General features: G+C 36.4%; 1 protein-coding gene across 1 annotated transcript in view; it reads right to left on the bottom strand.

Annotated features, from left to right (window-relative positions):
* cdh13 (cadherin 13, H-cadherin (heart)) overlaps nucleotides 1–20473 on the bottom strand; it is a 413334-nt gene that overhangs the window by 99282 nt on the left and 293579 nt on the right. The window contains exon 8 of the mRNA XM_088939282.1: nucleotides 1650–1790. Coding sequence (XP_088795408.1) covers nucleotides 1650–1790 — 141 coding nt within the window. The remainder of the gene's footprint in view (nucleotides 1–1649; nucleotides 1791–20473) is intronic.

Below are 20473 nucleotides of genomic sequence, written 5' to 3'. Positions count from 1 at the left end.
TAGGCAGCAAGTGTTCTGAAATACATTTCACATCTATTCACTCTATACATGTTTATGTATTATTTTCTCAGTAAAATGTAACACTTAAGCAGCACGCTCCTATTCTTGTAAGGCGACTCAGCACTTCAGTGGCAACACAGCTATGCATCTTGAAACTCCTGATGAAGAGAAGGGGAGATTTGTGGAGCAAACCCTAACAATAGCTCATGGCGCTTCCATTATCAACCAGGGAATTTAACATTATTTTTTATTTTACCAGATTGCTGGCAGTGCATTTAAAAAATATATATATCATGTGAATACAAACAAACTACTCAGTAACTGTTCAATACGGTGTCAGTTTTTATCTGACAAAGGAGTTCTGTATCCTGTCACATTTGTTTTCTCGCTATTTATAACCATCGCTAACCTCAGGCAGTGCTGACATAGAGCAGAACCCTCAGTCTGCAGCACTTCGCACTTCCTTTTGTAACACCAGGATTGTAAAAGTGATTAGGTTGTCTTCCAGGTCAGACCTAAGACTTATTACGCAATCATTTTAAATAGGAAACTAGAGGTCACGGAGGAGGAAAGTTTGAGATGGTGGGACTGAAATCCACTTTATTATTGCCAAAGTAATTTCTCTGTCAGCACAGTATTGTGCATCGGCACTTTTATTGAATGATGAGGTAAAAACTGCTATTTCAACAAGGTCTATTGTGTGTCAAAGTACCAGAAAGGGTTTACAAAGGCATGCCACACTTTCAAAACCTACTTAACTACTCTAATGCCTAACTTCATCGAAAATGTGAATTTCGGCTCCTTTGCTAATTTAAGTTTATTTCAGATGCCATTTATTGTACAGAGCTTGTAATATTTAAGCAAATAATTCTGTCTTTCCTTCTGTTTATGCATCCATTTTTGAACCACTTTATCGAATACAGGGTTCCGAAGGAGCTGGAGCCTATCCCAGCAAGCAACAGGTACAAGGCAGAGTGGGATGTCACACAGAAATACAGAAACAAATGCTCACAAGTCTTTGGCTTGTGGGAGGAAATCAGTACGCAGAGGAAACCCATATGAAGACAGGAGGAACATGCAGACTCCACACATACTGTATAGTACCCCTTGTCCAGAATTGAACCCAGGGTCCAAGCGCTGTGAAGCAGCATTGCAAAGCACTGAACCACTGTTCTGCCCTCCTTCTGTATAAAGTATATATATCTCATATAGCTACTCTTTTTAGATTGTGGTTTTGTACCAAGATGCTTCAAACTAGAGAAAATAAATATTAAATCAAATGGCTGCCATTCAATCAACACTATGTGGCATCTATCTTTGGGAAAATTTCAGTTAACATTTTCAGGCTGAAAGTGTTTTAGGAAATATTACTGTATGTGTATGTTCAGCAAACGGAGACGTTTAGTTAGACCAAGGAACAGACCAAAGTTCATACATTGCACAGTGTTTCCCAAGCTCTTAATTAAGTGAACAGGGAGTTTTGTGAGCTTGTGGCACACCACATAGAAACACATACAGTACACCTGCACACCAGGAAGCCAGAACTTATGGAAGAAGAACAGGTTTGTTAAAAACAACATTAAAAAACAATCTATTTGGTGACAAGCACATATACCTAAAACAGATTTTTTCAGTGTGTGTATTCTTACCATAGACTTGGTGAACTCAGGTGGGTGGTCATTCTTGTCTGCAATTATGATGGTGGCAGTAGCAGTGCCAGTTAAGCCCACATCACTCCCTGCCATATCTTTGGCAACAATCTCCAACTCGTACTGGTGGCTGGGCATGGTCTGGGGAAGAAAGGATCAAGTAAATTAGAAAACAGGGAACATTACGTACAAAACAAGTCGTGCCTTCTTGTAATGCCCACATTGTGAGATCTGAAATGGAATCACCTCAATAGAATCTGGAATTTAATATGACGATATGCTACCCTTTGTAATTTTCAAAAGGTAGACAAGAAATTTGGAGTCAAAAGAAGCTTTGCATTTCTGAGTAGGTTTGCTGTGTGTCTGATCTGATCACAGAAAACAAAGAATAACCTACACAGCTACAGTACCATGAAGGACTTATGATTTAAAATGTGCTATTAAGCCTGTGAGCTGGTTATGAGACCACATACACAAACTGTAGATCAGTGGGTGTAGTAGCAACCTAAACAGTTTGGAGTGATACTGTATGTTGATTAAAAAAAAATAGAAAAGCACAAACCACCTTAATTTATCTCAGCCTGTCTTCAGGCTAAAAACCTCCTTAGCAACAGGAGAATGGATATTTTATTTTTTGAGAATTGCTTAGGGGCTGCTGTTTGTGTTTTGGAAGATTACTAAAGTCAGATTTGTTTTTTCTATTACTGCTGCAGGAGGCTCTTTAAAAGCTGTGCATCACTGTGGCACAGTGCAAGACTGCAAGAGCTCAGTTAGGCCATTATCATAGTATGTGAAATGATATCACTATTATTTCCTCTTTATTGTTGTTTATCTTTCACTTCACTCCTTCTGAGTCAGGCCGCCAGATTAGCAAAAGGCACAGCAACACAGAACTGAAAATACAGCAACTGGGTCTTGCTGTAACCACTAATCCCGACTCACAGAATTCAAACAGGGACAGATGTATTGCTAGATAAACAGTTGTAAAAATGATGCATTAATATTAACGGATGGAATGACTTTCTATTTTATTCCCTTGAAAAGAGAAGGGTTTTATTTTAGTATCCCTCAGGGGTGCCTGACATACTGTATACTGAGCACAGTGCAATAATCCAATTTCCCTCTGTGATGCTGTTTTAATGTTGCCCATCCTAATAATTGAGATCAGAAGCTCAACTGTAAGGGAGAAGTGTTATACAGTAAGGTTGACCTTACAAGGAGACCATAAAAATATGGATGGGATTTATTGCTGAATCCATCCAGATGGTTAAGAAAAAAAGGAGACATTTTAACAATTTATAAACAATGCTTCAGGTCACAAAGGGAACATATAATTGAAACATCATTAGCATTCTATAAAGAAGTTCATTTAGTGGGAAGGATTGATAAATGTAATTAATTATAGCATCACAAAGAACAATAATGTTTCACTAATGGCAGCTCTGGAAACCATCAATTGATGTTTAGCTCATGACTACTTTCAAAAGATGGATGTCAATACCCAGCCTGGTCCATCTGTTCTTAAACTGTGGTATATTTTGAGTTACCAGAAAGCATTATTGGGTAAGATAAGGGATCTTTTTGGTTTATATGAGCTCAAAACCATTCAGCTACACAAAATGTTCATTTCTCCCACGTCCTAGCTGTGACAATGGATGAGGAAATAGCAATAGAAAAACTAAAGTATTATACATCTAAGGGATGTCATTGTATTTTAAAAAAATGCATATCTGTCTTTGCTAAAAGTAGAAAACACAGCTTTTAAAATCTTAGGGGGAAAAATCAGATAAAACTGTTTCAAATATGGTGAAACAGATTATTGACTCCGAAACATTTAAATTTTAAATTTTTTTCCTTTCGAAAGCTTCTATCGCTGACTTAAAATGGAACTACGTGCTTTATGTTCAGTGCTGCTGTCGTGTTTCACATAGAGGCACCATAATTTCAAGTTTTCTATTTACTGTATGCAAGTATCTGGGAGGGATCAACCGGTCTGTCTGTCCTAATTTCACTAAATTAGGATGTCATAACTGCTCGATGCCTACTTACTGGCATTGAAAGAGAGGAATGCAAAAGGACAAGCACGAAAAAAGCCAGTGTACAGCACCAATAGCACATTATTGTTTTTAAAAAAAACTAGAAGAGTAGTACTAACAGCTCTTTGTTTAGATCTTTGGAAAGAAAATGATTGACATAGTATTTACAAACCAGACAAGAAAATAACACTCTGTCCAAGATCCCTGGGTTGAAATTCTGGACTTTAATTTTGCATCTGCAATCTAACAGCTTTGGGATCACCACACTGCAGAAAGGCAGGTGTTGCAAATTCCAGTGGGATGAAAACATAAGTCCCAACGTTTCATTTTTGTCATGACTAGAGTAAGTGCTACCATAAAAGCTAATGTACAATAATGTACTGAGTTTTACAGAACTGAATCTGAAGTACTTTTTCAGTTCAGAACGTGGAGGAAATTCTTAAACTTTCCATTTTTCAAATGCAATACTGCATATAAAATTATGTAAAGGCTGGATGAGTACTTTATGAAACCCTTCTATGCTATCATTTTTTTATTTTTTTTATTTTAAGCTGGAAACACTGGGTTCAAAAGTAACAAATTTGTGGTGGGGGTGGGAATATCCATTAGAATTCTGTGAAAAAACATATCAATAAAATAACGTACTGTACAATTACAGTGCCTGCTAAAGGGGAAATACAAATAACTATTACCAAAGTCAATCCAAGTGACATCTTGAAAATCAACTGCCAGTGCTCAATGTGAAGGGAAATGGCATTTGAATGACATCCCTCTTGTCACAAGAGGTGTTCCGCTGATTAAGAGCTGTGACAAAAATCATTCTGCTTGTAAAAAGATTTCCTCGTCTGATCAACACCATTCTACTCTCCCAGGACAGTGGGAGAACTCCACTATGAGGGATTCTCCTATCTCCCAGCTGAAATTGATCTAATTAATATACTGTAATTGATCCAAATAATGCTTTACAAAGCAAGAGCTTTCAGCAAAAATACACAGAGGGCTCGGAGATGCACTGAAATTAGGAAAATTCAGAACATACAGTATGATGTGGGCTCCTCCTAAGGTAGAGACTTATGAGAAAGTAATCATTTTGCTTCATTTCTACTGGGCTGCTGGACTGTTAGTCGTAGAACAGTAGGAGTTTCAATAACATTTGAGTGTATGTCAATCACTTCAAGAGTCAAAGAACATTTTCTTCATAACTAGTTTAGAATACTTTTACCCTCAGAACCATATGCTTAAAGAAATTACCCATCTGCTTGTCAGAATCATCCATATGCTTCTTCGGGTCTTTTATATTCCACAAAATTCTATTTCCGTTTTTCTGTATTTAGCCAAGACAGTTCTGCACATATCTCATTTCCCTCAGCCATTCGTTTGCACTACCCACATTTTGCACCTACTGTATGTGACCCTCTGAATTTTTTCGACATGCTGCATACCATTATTAATTTCTTTTGGTTGCTTTAGGAAAACATTTTTCACAAGCAAATACGTCTTCTATTTCACTTTTAGCCTTTTAATAAATCAATAAATCCTTCAATTTGTATAGCAGTGCTAACATCTGGCCCCCACTGGAAGCTTACATTTAAAATTGATCAACACCTGTTTGAAGCCTCAATTTGTGGGCTTATCCTGACATAAGCCTTTGAGTTTGTTTTTTCATAAAAAGCAAAGCTGGGCAGTCTGTAAATTGACTTCTTCTACAAGGTAATGGGTATTCTGGCCACAAGAGAATGCATTCCAATTCATATGCCGGTTAAAATTGGCAAACTAAAATATTGGTCTGCACAGACCGTTTCTGCCTACTTATCACTTTTAAGAACACACTGTTAAAATAAAGGATATCTTCAACACAGAAGTTTCCAATCAACAGAAGGTTTTACACTCTTAGCTTTTAATATCCACACATAAAGTATATTAGATGGCCTTTATAAATGTGTTTTGTAGAGGAAAGTGAAAATTAAATGTAATATCATCTTTGAAGTGTTTTTTTAAATCTAAATGTTAAATCTCTGTCTGCAGAGGAGGTGCGCTGCTAATTGTGGTGTTAATCATACGTGTATAACTTAATAAGGAAAATAATAAAAATGTACTGCATTAAGATTAAGACAATTGTATTTTGTCCAATTGTAAGTTTAAACATAAAACCATAGAGTTATGTGATTCTTAACCTTCCCAAGACATTAGCAAATCTCACGTTCCCAATTGATGATTAAATTTAATTTAAATTTCAGTAGTTTACTAAATGAATCAGTCATTTTAAAGAATAACAACAAAATGTTGTCCTGCGTTCATAAAACCCTTGTCTGAAACCTTAATATGTCCTCAAATATTAAAATTGTCCTGAATTCCCAGGACAATTCCCAGCACAAAAGCCAGCACAAAAGCAGAATAATGAACATTAAATCAGCTGCATTTTGAAAAAAACATGTATTCTTTCTGGACTCTTTTGACACTAAACTACAAAAATACATCAGTTTGCATTGTCCTAGAACATCGCTGAGATACTTCCTGATAAACACCAATCAATAAATGTGGAGTGTATGTGGTTTGTTTAAATAAAATCGGACACTACCAACACCTACTGTAGTAAGAATGGACACAAAAAAACCACAATCCTTTTGAAACATTCAACCATTTTTGAACGTTTAAATAAAAGTAATCATTCCAAAAGAGCTACATTTCATGTAGTATTCTTTAATGTTAAGACTGAATCCTTAAAACCCAATTACCAGGGTAAGTTCTAGGGTTTGCAATTGTAATGACTGTTCACTTTGAAAGGTCACCAGAGACGAAGCTTAAGACCTGATGAATATAAAGGCCAAGAAATGCAATCTGGGCAGTTCATCAAAGAAGCAATGTTTTACCACGTTTTATCAGCACTCACTGGGCATTTACACTGCACCCTAGTCTTAATGTATTCAGTAACATCTCCCACTTTCCTGTATAATGTGTAATAAAAATAAAAAATAGTCTGTGTGGCACAGTATGTGTTTGCAAGACCATTTTTCTGTACATTGGCTTACTGTATGTGCTAGCTAAAATTGTAACTTTCACAGCAGGGAAAATACTGTGTTTGTTTATCAAGTATTCAGAACTATTTTTGGTCTTATCTGGATTATTTTATCTGAATGTATTTGGTAAATCTGGGCTCTTTTTAAAACAAGTTTTCAAAAACCTATCTGGCTTTAGGTTTTGTAATAATCGGAGGATACTGTCATAGACACCTCCCACATTCCTTATCAAAAACCCACAAACACTTTTATAAATATTTTTTTGCAAGTACACTATATAAAATAAGATCATCAAAACCAGCCACAAGGGAAAACACATTTTACAAAAGGAAGAAATAAAAACAGAGGGAAGTCCTCTTATGCTACGTACATGCTACAGTGATGGGGGGAAATATAATTTTAATTATATTTTGGAATATATTCACATTAATTAAATATACCAAATACAGCATACAAGATTTGAATTTACGAGAACTCTAATCTTTATTTTATTACATTGAAGTCACATTCTGCTGGACCGACTATGCCCAATCATACCTCTGGCACTGTACTGTACTACAAATTGTGTGCTCCTTTTCTTCGATCTAACTTGTATTTCCTGGACGCAATGGCTGGTCTGTCTAACTGTTCAAGCAATCTGAAAATCAGCTGGTGGTGAATCTGTTTTACCCTGACATTACCATTACCTGAAGGCATCACAACACTCTTATACTCTTCAAGTTGATATGCTGATATAGTGTTCTGCCACTCCCAGGCCTGCCCATTAACTCACTTGTCTTCCATGGTGCTAAACGCTACTAAACAATAATAATTAAACAAGTGGAATGAATCCCTAATTGTATAAAGGTTCTTTTGATCATGTAAAATCTATGTTACTAACAGTACTTTTACATGTATGTTCAATAAAACTGACCACACATGTGAGTGCATGAAGAGGAAACCAACCAGACAAAAAATATTCCAATTTAATGATTTAGGTGGGGAAGGGAATCAGACTAATGTTGACTGAACCCAATGAGTCAAATACACTAAGGCTTTCACCCACTCAAAAACTGGCAGTACCCTTCTGCAACCAAGAAGTGGATTGAAACACAACACATTGGAAGCCTGAGTTTAGCCATTTCCAGTATATTCAGTTTCTATTATTTTAAAACTTTTAACACATCTTAATAGAACTTAGAAAATGGTTGATGAAATGAAAGTAAAGTTTTGAATGGTGTGTATTTCATGCTATTCATTTTAAATAACAGTTTCACTGCTGTCTGCCCACTGTGGAATCAAGCAGGATCAAGTGTATATATATATACACTGTATACTACATGTAATAAATCTAGCATATCTGTCACATCAAAATTTATTATGAAATGCTTATTTTGCGATTAAACTGTAATCACTGTTTGCCCATGCTGTGAATCTTGTATTGCTTTGGGTGTTTCTGAGCAAATACATTGTAATTCATGATATTCATGAACCAGAGCTCTGACAGACACGCTCCCTTAGTTTGTAATGAACCCAATGCAATGATACTTTAACTCTTGCTATACTTCACATTCGTGTAGTTGCTGGATATTTAAATCAGTTTACTTTGCACACACAACCTAGAAATGACATCTTTCTCCCGTAAACCTCAATAAAGAAAGAAAGAATTGTTTACACAATTAGAAGCTACAGTACGTTGAATTTCTAGCACAGATGCCTTATTTGTTATGCATGTGCAAGTGTTATGAGAGTATTTAAAATACTTGCAATATAGACATTTCTACTGAAGCAAAGCAGTTTTGTGTTGAGCCATGTCCTTGTATCGTAAAATTAGCATCTTATCCTATATTCCTGTATTTGAATTTAAAATGAAGCCCACTCAATACATATTTAAATTTTCTTTGGTCGCTTTTACTGTAAATTCTTCCAATTTTCTAAGTGATCTAAGCATGATAGTTCATGTGGTTCGGATAGTTCAGTCTCTTCTTCTGTCTTCTTAAATCCTTTTGCTCTTTGGGGAGATTGGTCGTCCCCCAGCATAGTCCAGTAAGTTTGATGCTGTGCTATTCTCTCCTTCACCCTCCATGATGTTTTTGTTTCTTTCATTTCGGCCTCCACAGTTCTTCTCCAGCCGTTTCTTGGTCTACCACATTTCCGCTTGCCTGGTGGTGTTGGATATTGGTTTCATCATTGTGTGCTCAATCCAGCCCTATTTTCCGCATTTAACCTAATTTGCTCTTGGTTTGTACTTTTCCATGGATCTTCATCTTCATTACTTATTATGCTTGTCGTCTATACAGTAAGTGAAGGATTTTTCTAGGGCATTTGTTTATGAAGGCTTGAAGTTATATTCATATTTTTGGTCTTTTTTGATGTGTTAAGTGTGCCATATTAGTGTGCTCTGGATGTCTTGGTCGCTCCCCAGATTGTCTTGGATTGTTTTCACTTATTCCAGGATAAATGAAGGTGTCCTCTTCCTCTGGTTGTTCTCCATTTAAGTTTCTCTTCTACTCATAACTTTTTGATTTGTTAGTGTCGAGTCCTTTGCTAGCTGCAGTAGTTCACAGTTTAGCAATTTTGGTTTGCATTGGTTTCTTTATGTGAGATATTAGGGTAATGTCATCAGTAAAGTCCAGATCTCCTCACTGGGACCAGGGTGTCCACTGAATTCCAAGCTTTTTGCCAGTAATGTTTTCCCTCATTATCCAGTGACCTCCCAGGAAAAAGACTAACAGGGACAGCAGACAGCCCTGCATGATAGGGAGGTAGTTCAGTGGCCTGTTGATATTGTCAAGGGCATAAGAGAATGAAGGCCATAGTGTGAAACTATGCTTAAGCTTTCAGCTTTTGCTTTTCTTGAAAGAAAACAAGCTGACTAGACTTTAAATACATAACACAGGAAAATCAGAAATTAGTAAAGAGAAATGAATTATCTCCAGTGATGGAAAACCAGCTTCAAGATGTAGTAATAGCAGACATGGACAATTACCTTTTGACTATAATGGGAACTTATGCTGAAGCCCTCTCAAGTTTGCCTTTTGATGAGAGACACTGACGATATTTACACAAGCGACTGACTTGGTGGTGAATTGAATAGTTCCCTGCATTAATGAAGAACCATTAAGAGCAGGAAAACAAAATATGCTTGCTTCCCTTTTTTAAATGAAAGTGAACTGTCTTTTTTCACACCCCAAGTATTTTCAAATACTTTAGCATGATGTTGTGTATGAATTTTAGACATGACAGTCTCCTACTATAAACAAACCTTTCTAAAAATTAATCTAGGAACTTTTAAATAAAATGTATTCACAATATAGCTTAATATAAACAAACAATGAGCGTATCCACTCTTTTCATTCCAATAAAATTCTAATCCAATGAAATTCTCCTGGGAACACAAATAATTTCAAAATAATTTCAAATAATTTAGTTATAAAATCCTGTAGGATGGAGTTACAGTACTTGCATTCCCAAGATCTTCCAAAGATCATCTGTATTTCTCAGATAAATTAATAGTTAATTTAATTAACGTGTGCTTCTCATTCCTTAAGTACTGTGTATTATTTTCAAGTATTGCTCATTCTTTTTAGATATCTATTGGGGTTTTCCATTGCTAGATTTGTCAACTATCAGAGTGTTTTCCTGAGGTGATGTTGCTCACCTCAGTGATATTCAATGATGCAGAAATGTGATCCTGTGATCTTCTACTGAAATTGTAACCCTTTGGTTTTAATTTAATAGATAATATTTAATGATCTGTACAGTAAAATTAAGGTAAAATTACCTTAATGTGCAGTATATGGTACCCCTGTCAGAGGATATCAAATACTGACTCTCATACTGAAAGAGTTCTGTAGTTTGTTTTAATTCTAATTGTCTTTATGACGTTCAGTAAGTAAAACTTTCCACTTGATTTTTGTGTGTCTAACTAAATGTACAGTACAGTATAATGCAGATTTAACCACTTAAAAGTATCTAAAATAAAAATGAACCTTAAAAATTGTTAATGATGCTATTTGGACTCTGATACATGAAAGAGCACATATTCAATAATAAAATAAATTATCATGTCTGTTTTAATGTGCACAATAATTCCCCATGTAATAACCAGAGGGTTATCTCCATCATGTCAATTTAAGGATTAAATATTAGGCAAAATAAAACACAAATTGCAAATTAAAGTTAAGCTTTCCATTGTGTGAAATGCCAGTGCCTGCAATGCATTAATAATGAGATATTTGTTAATTGAAGTGAAAAATTAAAATTCATCACTGACGAACTCTTAACCCATGACTAAGATACTGACATAGCAATATGTTAATAAGCTATCAATTACAGTATCTATAATAATTACATAAGAAAATAATTGTCCTTTGGTCACGTTAAGTGATTCAATTTACAATTTATAAAATGCCATAAGAGTCTCCTACGTAATTTATTCATTGCAGTGCACAACTAAAGACACATAAACACTATGAGGTTTTCAAAACATGTTGTGTATCCTTAGTGAGCAGAGCAATGTTGTAGCTGTTTGAGCCAAATTAAGCAAAGATTCAGTCTTTTCCTTTTTGAGAAAGGTCATCAAGGAAAAAGTGAAAGCTCAGGTTTCACAAGCAACTGCCTTAAGGATTTATGATTAGGGGAACCAATCAGGATACAGGCTGTGTTTCTGCAGAATCTGCAGGACTCTCTGGGATCATAGAAATAAGTATTCTCAAAATCTACCTCAGCTTTTAAATTTGCTAATAATTGACTGTGACTTGGAGATGGAGGGTACAACAACAGCACTTTAGTAAAGGTGTCAGGCATTTGGTTTCAATTTAGTTCTTTAAAAAAACATTCTTGAACTTTGTAATTCGCCTGTTTTGCTTAGATTTTCTAATAGTGAAGCATTTTTGGGTTCCACTCCACTGTCTCTGAATGTTTTTTCAGGTCATCGATTCTGATATTTTCTAGTGCAAAAACAACTCAAAGTGACATTTTCAAAGTAGGAGCACTTAATCTATTCAGCTCAGCGACACCGGCAGCCGTCTGTGTCTTCTATACCAAGCTCCAGTGATAAACCCACTGAGGGCATCGCAGCCTGCTCCCGAGACTGACAGCACAGAGAGCCTCATAGGCTTCCCTCCTGAGGACTCACTCCCTGATGTGATGATCCTCCCAGTCCCGCCTCTTTCACAATTTCTTCCCTTGTAATAACGTTCTTTAGCCCTTGCAAACTTCAAATACATCATGTATTTGTATAGCACCTGTTAAACCTCTAAAATTAAACAAGGGCTCCGCAGCTGGCATCTGAAAGGATGGTTTCTTTCCCTTTTACAATGGTGCTAAATAAACTTGTTTTAGAACTGTTGGCTCCAAACATCCCTGCTTAAGTATACCGTTTAATACCAGTTTCACAAATAATACTGCGTTTGCTCTCTCAGTTTTAATTCAGCATTCCTTTCACTTTCCCTTTCTCATGCCTTCCCCATGGGGGTCTAATCACAGACTCGATGGGGGACAAATACCAATTTGGGTTCCACACTCTTGAGTGAACTAGACGGCGCATCAAATTCCTTTTAATCTGCACATGAATATAAATAGCAACCGTGCAACTTTGTGTCTAAGTGAAAGACAGGCCTGTGGTCCTAGAAAATCTATAAATTGAACAAGAATGGATTAGCTCTCTGCAATTTCACTTTTTACTTTCATGGCGGCTTACAAGCAAAACACAAAATGCAAAAAGATACAGATAAACTGGACATGTTTCCTTTTGTTAGAAGGAAAAACTCGCTCTGGAGTATTTCAGTGTTAAACACCTACAGGAATTCTGTCCTGGTTAATATGAACCCCACAGGAAAGAGGGCTCTATAGGATTGAGCTGGACTGAACTGAGGCAGGGTAGCAAAGCCCTAGAGCCGTAGTGCAGAGCACCAGTGAGCCTGGAGTGAAATAAAAGATGCTGTGGTGAGAGTATACAGTACCTGGGAGAGTTCCAAGGAAAAGAAAACAGAGTGATAGCAAAGTGTCACACCGCTTCGAGTTTAAAAGTGATTTCATTTTGTTCTTATGTTTAGTTCCTGTGACTGGGAGGGCACAAGAGGCGTGCATTACCCTCTACAGTTTGTTTTCCTTTAGTCACATTATGTCTTGCAAGAATTTGTGTTTTTCAGAAATACAGTAGTTTACCTTAAATAAGAAGTAAAGCAATGTAACTTGGCAGCAGAGTGAACTGACAGTTCACAGCTCCAGGGTTCCAGGTATAATCCTGTTACCTCCTAGCCCTCACAAATATGCTGGCTGTGTTTGATGAGATATTCTAAATTGTCCCTTTGATGTTTTGCAAAATGAGGGAATTATATGATTACCTTCGATACGTGTCTGACATGGAACACAATTAAGAAGGAGTAACTCCCGTACTTTATGGTTAAAGTTGTCATTTTTGCTCTGGTTTCCTGTTTGGACTACACACCCGACTGCATCTTCTATTTGCTGAATTACAGTAACAAATCCCATTACATTTATCTAGGCAGTGCAATACAATTAACTTGGTAATGACCAGCAATTTTACACTTCTTGATAATACTTGGTAATTGGGTCAAGGTTGGGGTTAGCGTGATAACACAAAACTGTCTGATACATTATTAAGTTACACAATCGAGTAATTCTAATTGCTGTTAATTATTGCCTAAGTAGAGCAGATTGTTAACCAAACTATCCTATTAGCCTGTCCCAGTACATGAACTACCACTTCTCAGATGAGTATCATAGGGTTTCAGGTATGTTTCTATAATTGGAAGAGCACAAGTGCTCCCATTTCAATGTTGATTAAATCTGTGTACATTAAAACAAACAATTATGACAAGCAGAAAATGTATTATATTGAAGGTGATGGTGTCAGTTTGCATCGATATTTTTAAATCTACATTAGCTGTTCAAACATCAACTGCAGCTGCATCATTTTTATCGCCACTAATAAGGCTTAATTAGACTCACTAAGATGCTATATCTCTACATTAATATAAACACTCCAAAAAAACTCTTACAGAAAATTATGATCTCAAATAATTAAGGGTAAGAAGTTCCCACCTTACTTACCTTTTCTTAAAATCCTACGATTGAAATAACTACTTTAAGTTAATAAGTGTACTTTAAGTTAACTGACTGTGCAACCAAAATTTATTGTGAAAACCAGGCTGAAAAAAAGCAACTATTTTTATAACCCCGAAATTATAAATCTGAAATTCATAAAGTCATAAAGTCTGTACGGATAGATGACGCGTTTATCTTTTTTTTTTCTTTGTCAGAATCCTGGGTTACTATAAATCTTTCCCTAAATATGTAACTCTGTGAAGTTTATAAACATGCTATATGAAAAAACAATGTAATCAACACACAAGTATTACCGTAAATTATCTTTGAAAAAATGTATGTGCGGCTGAAGAAAGTGCTGCTGGTGCCCTTATACAGTACATGTACTGTGGATATTTGTTCTTAATCGATATAGTCTGTCTTTTGTTTATCCTGTGCAGATCCCCATAAAAGAATACATTCTACTCATGCCTTTTCCTCCATAGGGGCTCTCTACTGTTTTCTTTAAAGTCCTTCTTCAGCAGCTGAATAAAAGAGACTGATCTTCAAGCAGGGTTGAAGGCACTAAAAGAGCAACAGAAACATCTTTGAAGTTTCTGCACACCTCAAAGTAAGATGTCATGGAAAACAAGTGAATGATAAAATAACAAATAAATGAAATAGAATAATCAATGTAGCATCTGTCAGGTATTTGATTTAGTGCTGTGGGTCGCTGAAACCTCTTTTGGAGATGAGTGTGTTTACACAGCAACAGCAGGAGGCCTGTTCATTTTCCATTTTCACAGTGGCTGTGTGAGACAAGAGCAGTTCCCTCATCTCCTGAGAGTGGGCAAATCAAGCTTGACACAGCCCCTGTGTCATCAAGGCAGTGGTGTTCAGGTATTTGCACATTAGTATTCAAGTCATATTAGTGTCACCTGCTGTTGTAATGCTCGCTATTCCATGTTGTTTGAAAGCACAAAAGACTGCAGAGTTCAGTTTCTGTACATCTGTGTCAGGTTGGCAGCTGCCGGCAGGATATCAGCTCAAAGTTTGGAATATAAATGCATTAGCTACAGATGTTTTTTTACATCATGTGATCACCACGTGTTAGTGTGCATTCTTGTGTATAACTTCCTAAAATTTTTCATACAAGGCACTGATATCCCATGTAGTAAATACTGGGATTGTATTTAAAAAAACTCACCTCTTTGCTTGATCTTTGCTAATTAGTAATGCACTGATGATTAAGTGGTAATATTCAGAAAAAGATAATAGCCGGTTTAAGTCAGGTACCTGTACTTGTGAGGGTGTTTGGGGAAGGAGATTTAAAATTGTGTGGAAAGGTAAATAAAAAAGGCTACACAATTGCAGCCTCTAATGCACTCCAAAATGCACATTTCTGGGAATTCACTGTATCATATTAACTCGTGTACGGCTCCTGATGAGTAACAAAATGTATCTATTGTTAATAGCATTATCTGAAGCATTTAATTTCAAATAAATATGCTGACTCAAGATATAAGAAATAAATACAGTCATCATAACGTGTACTGTATTAGCACATGGATATTTAAAGCTTGAGTTTTTCTGCCTTATTGCTAATGTTACATCTTAAAGCTCAAGCAATGAGTGACCTACTGTCCTACGTATTTTTGGCAAGACACAAAAATTGCTTCTCCGACAACCAATTGCTCCAGCTTAAATGTTCTACCTACAGTATCTCAAGGGGCAACAGTAACTAGAAGAGTGTGAGTTCAAGTCTCAGATAAATAGTGTGTTTGATGTATTTAGTAATACAGTTACCTCCATTGTCATCCCCAGGTGTGGGTGCAAATGTAGGTTGCTTTGGAAAAACTGTTAGGAAAAATAAATGTAAATTTCTCAGAAACTCTCCTTCAAATGAAATATCGTCTACAAACAACAAAAGCAATAAAAATGCCATTGTAATATATTTCACACCTAGACTGCCGCTCCAAAGGGAAATAAATGAATCCATTCGTTCATATTTTTAAAGGAGTGTCTCAAAAGAGACACATTCAAATAAAAAAGAAACTTCAGTCCCAAAATGTACTGTGAGAAGCCTTACTGTCTTTCAAGGGCAAAAGCTGAAGACAGTTTATGCTTGTCAATGGGCTGTCTGTGACCTCTCCGGAGAAGCAGTGTCAGCAACAAATCTGTGCTTAGCTGAGTGGAAGAATTAGCCAATGAGGCAGTAGAGAAATGCTGCTCGGTACCCAGGATTTGGCTCATTGGCCCTTGTAGGAAAGATATAGAAGTTTTCCTTTGCTGTGAAAATCAAGTGCGCATGCATAATGTACAGGTCAATATACAGCAGCTGGCGGTGAGCATCAGAAGTGCATATTACAGATTTTGTCTTCTGTGTAAGCAGTACTGAGGAAAAGACCAGACACTGTCCAAGTCTCGGGGAGAAAACAAGAGGTCACCATCTCTCACAATGACCTAAAAGTAAAGGGACACATACAGTACCAAAGGCATAAGGAACCCCAAATGATTTCCAGGTTTACACGGATGGAGATGGAGATTGATCTTTTGTGAAAAGGTAGACATCGCCCTCCTTCATTCACAGCAGGGTTTTTATTCAGCAAATTTCCCATCATTTCTCTCATTTCTCTCTTGGCATGGCAGATAAACCGCAACACCGCTGGAATCTACTTATTTTAAGGTCATGAGGGAAATCGGTTATTTCATGAGAGGTTTTCATCCTGCTCTTGAAATGTTATCAGGCAGGCAGTATGTATACAGTAGGTATGCATGCTGACTACCAGCCATGTCTGAGAGATGTGGAATTAGGAAGAGCAGCAGGAATATTGGTTAAGCTCAGCTTTATTAAAAGTATGAGTCAAACAGTACGGACAGCTTTAAATATTTGATTTCACAAGCTCTTGTATTATTTGAGTCCACCTGTAGTACCTTATATGCACAGAGGTCTCAGAGCTCCGACTCTATAAACAGTAAAGACAGGTCAAGGTTCCATCAGTACAGACAAGGTTTCCGAAACATGTTACTCTGAGGAAAAAAGAAAGAAAACCTTGAAGTACCAAACAATCTTTACACTTCCTAATTGAATGATTTTTGGGGAAATACATGAGAACTTCATATGCAACACGCAATGTCTATTCCTTAACTAAATATATCCTTGAACAACCAACAGAAAATAACCAGCTGGGAAACGTAAGATTAAGTGCTGTTACCAGTGGGTAACACCTTTGTTATATTATATATTTATAAGTTGTTTATATTCATATATGCATCTAAGTCATGTACTGTAAGTACAGTATGTAACATATCTATTTTCAGGTATGCAGAAAGTTACCATGTCATACTGTATCTATGATTGCCTCCTTCAACTCGTTAAAAACTTTCTACAGATACTCCTTGGTGCCTGCATTGCATTTTCTAATGATCAATTTATTTTCAACAGGGGTTCCCTGCTGTTAAGATCCTATTTTTATTAAATGTAACCTCTTGCATTAGTGTTATTTTTCTGGCATTGATGGTATTCTGGCAAACTGCTGATATACAGCAATACAGAGCAGGAAACAGAATAACTAACATATGGCTTTCAACATAATGGGAACTTAATTAACATACAGTGATGAGACATTTATGTGCAGCCATCAAACCTACAGTAATTGATCTCTGGGAAAGAACAGCTTTTATATCACACCATTATGGATCAGTGCAGACAGTCCTTCTGACTGATGTCTGCAACTTGAACAGACAATACTATTTCATAAGTAATTGCATTTAAGTTACTACAAATATGATTTACAAGGCTTATCAGTATTCTGTAGAAGAAAATCACTGTGAGGCTTTCAATATTCATTCTGCACAAAAACATTCAAAATAAAGCATAAAAGCTTGCATTTGCATTGAATTTACAAACAGCCACAAATGTCCAGAATGCCTAATGTAGCTATCATTGTGTGTGGATATCTTACATCTATAGATCTATAGATATCTCAAAGAGGGAACACATTACAAACATATAAAAAAGTTATATTTAAGGATGGACTGTACCAAAAAAATAGCTACAACGTTAGGGGGAGTTAATATTGCAATTTCTAAGATTATACAGTATGTCTTTTGCCAGAAGATATTTAGTTACATCAATGCATGGGTTGAAGTACAATCACTACTGAGCAGAGACAATAAGAAAACAGATATTACATGCTGCTAGAAAGATAAAATACTACAGAAGAAAAAAAAATGAAAGTACTGTATGTCATTCTAAAGGAACAAAAGATCTCATTCACTGCTCGAATACTGTGATTACATGCGATTTTCTGCTACTAATATTGGGACAAGGTAAACTAGCCCTAACTACCAAACAGCCTGTCTCTGTCACACTGACATTTGATTTGACTACTGTATACGGTTGGGAAGAGGCTGTGTTTCCTTTGTCTTTCCCTAGGCAAAATGGAACTAAAACTCTGTGGACACCACAGTGTGAGCTGTGAGTAAATACAGAGACATTAAAAATATGAATGCACACCTGTGCCACTGTGCAATATAGAAGGCATAGCACTTTTCAGACTCCCTTCAGCAGAAGAGTACAAGCTGTGGAAAATGTACCTTGAGTCTACAAATTACAAACCTATAAGACATCCTACACAGGCACTGAAGTTCTCTTGTTCCCAAGCACATTTTCAGCTACTGTATGTTCTATAATTCATGCACAGATAAAACTGGAATAATACAAATGGTATAGGGATGAACATGCTGCTGTCCTTTTGCTAGTTCAAAGGAATAACCCATCTGCTGTTTCAGAACAGAGAGTATATTGCTGAAGGATGACTTTTATTGCTGGATAGTACTGTATTCATTGAGCCATTTTTACTGCAGATGTCTCAAGAACCCATGGTACAGCTCTTGAGATTGTTGCCACAACAAAAGAAATCCACGATGCTTTGGCAATCTGTCTCTTACTCACTTTTTCCCAATGCGTATGAGTTTCAAAAGAGCACATAAAGCCAATGCTCATAAAATCTCAATCTCTCATCAATGGACGCAGAACAATGGGAGCCTATATTTAACATGGAGTTTGTACAGTCAATACATTTTACACCGTGTGTAGAGCTGTGAGACACTCCATCTCTACTATTACCTTACTGGCTTGTAAACAAAATACCCCATTTTGGAGCAAATATGGCACCTGTCAGGGATTTTGTTTCTACAGCATAAAGGACCGCATTAATACCGAAAGACAATTCTCTAATATCTGATGAAAAGCTTATTTCTCAATTACAATAATCCTGGTTTTGAGATGGCTATAATCACAAGATATTAAAATAATGAATTCAAAAACAATGTGCAAATTCACATTGATCCATCATAATTAGCCAGTGCTTGGTTTGTGTCAAGTAGAAAATTGGGTCTGATTGATGTCAAAAGCTATGATTAATAGCAACTGCTATTAACATTTTCATTCCAGGAAAGGGTTAATCCATCATTGTAGTGTGTAGTCATTTGGCTAAACTCATTCTGAAAGCAAACAGCCTAAGCATCACTGGTGAAAACAACCCTGTAGCTGATTACAAGCTATTTGTTCTTTTACAATGTAACAAAAAGCTTTGATGATTGAATATTTAATGAAGCAACACATGCTAATTTGGTACACATTACTGAAGTCATAATTTCTCAGATAAACAGATGCAAATTTCTCTGGGAAAAAAACAGACAAATTCGGTCTGAATGTATGTACTTGATTGTCATTACACTTAAATATTATATTTCTAATTAAAATTGAAATATCAGGGGAAAGAAGCAATTGAAATGAAAGCCCTGCCCTTTAAAGTGCTTGGTATATTATACAGTATGTTATGCTAATATTATAGTTCAATTTAGAATTCCTGTTGCTCGCAACATGGTCAGGGCAGATATGAAGCTCATCCCCCCCCCCACCCCCCCTCCTGCCCCCGAGTCTAATGAAACAGCAAATGATAAAGACCTTAGCCATGAGAAAACAATTCCAGAAGCTCCATTTACATAGCAGCTTTGTTTATTCTCCCAGAATATAAATGATGTTAATACAATGCTCGACCACAGATTCTTTTAAAAAGAAATTCAATTAAAGACTTTTTTTCTTTCCAGACCAATAGAAATAATAAAAAAAAAACGCCAAGATCGTGTAAGGTAAAAAAATGTCATACACATTTCTCCTACTGTGTTACTCCTAGCTGTCCATTAATTTTGGGACTTTATATTATTTACAGTACTCCTATATTTCTGCCAAACTTTAAATACTGTGGAATTTACAAAATTGCAACTCTGGTGATGTCTGACATAAAATCTCAGCACTTCCAAACATCAGTTTGCTTGCTCAAAATGATTTGGGCTATTTCTTTTTAACACGTAGCATAGCAAACACTGCTGGGGGAGGGGGGGTATTTTTCATATGTGCTAAAATGCTTCCCTCTATTCCGCTCTTTTCCAGGAGTGAGTTGAAGGTGATTTGCAATTACTCTGACTCATTTTCATGGCCACAACAGAGGGATGTCAAAGAGGTTTCTGTTGAGACTGACGGTGCGAAATTGGATTAGGGGCTGAGGAAAATACATCTGGTACAGTCACATTGGCAAAATAGCACCAGTCTTTTAAGGACTTGTATAATTGTAAATAGAACCCTATGACACATTGGAACAAGCAAAATTGATTTTTTATGTACCGTTTAGTTGGTGATACAGAGGAAAAATACAATGCACACCATCACTTT

Source organism: Atractosteus spatula, chromosome 21, assembly GCF_055471065.1.
Source record: "Atractosteus spatula isolate fAtrSpa1 chromosome 21, fAtrSpa1.hap1, whole genome shotgun sequence".
In the NCBI taxonomy this organism is placed as follows: Eukaryota; Metazoa; Chordata; class Actinopteri; order Semionotiformes; family Lepisosteidae; genus Atractosteus; species Atractosteus spatula.
Note: the sequence above shows the minus strand (reverse complement) of the source record. Positions and strands in the feature narration are given on the sequence as shown.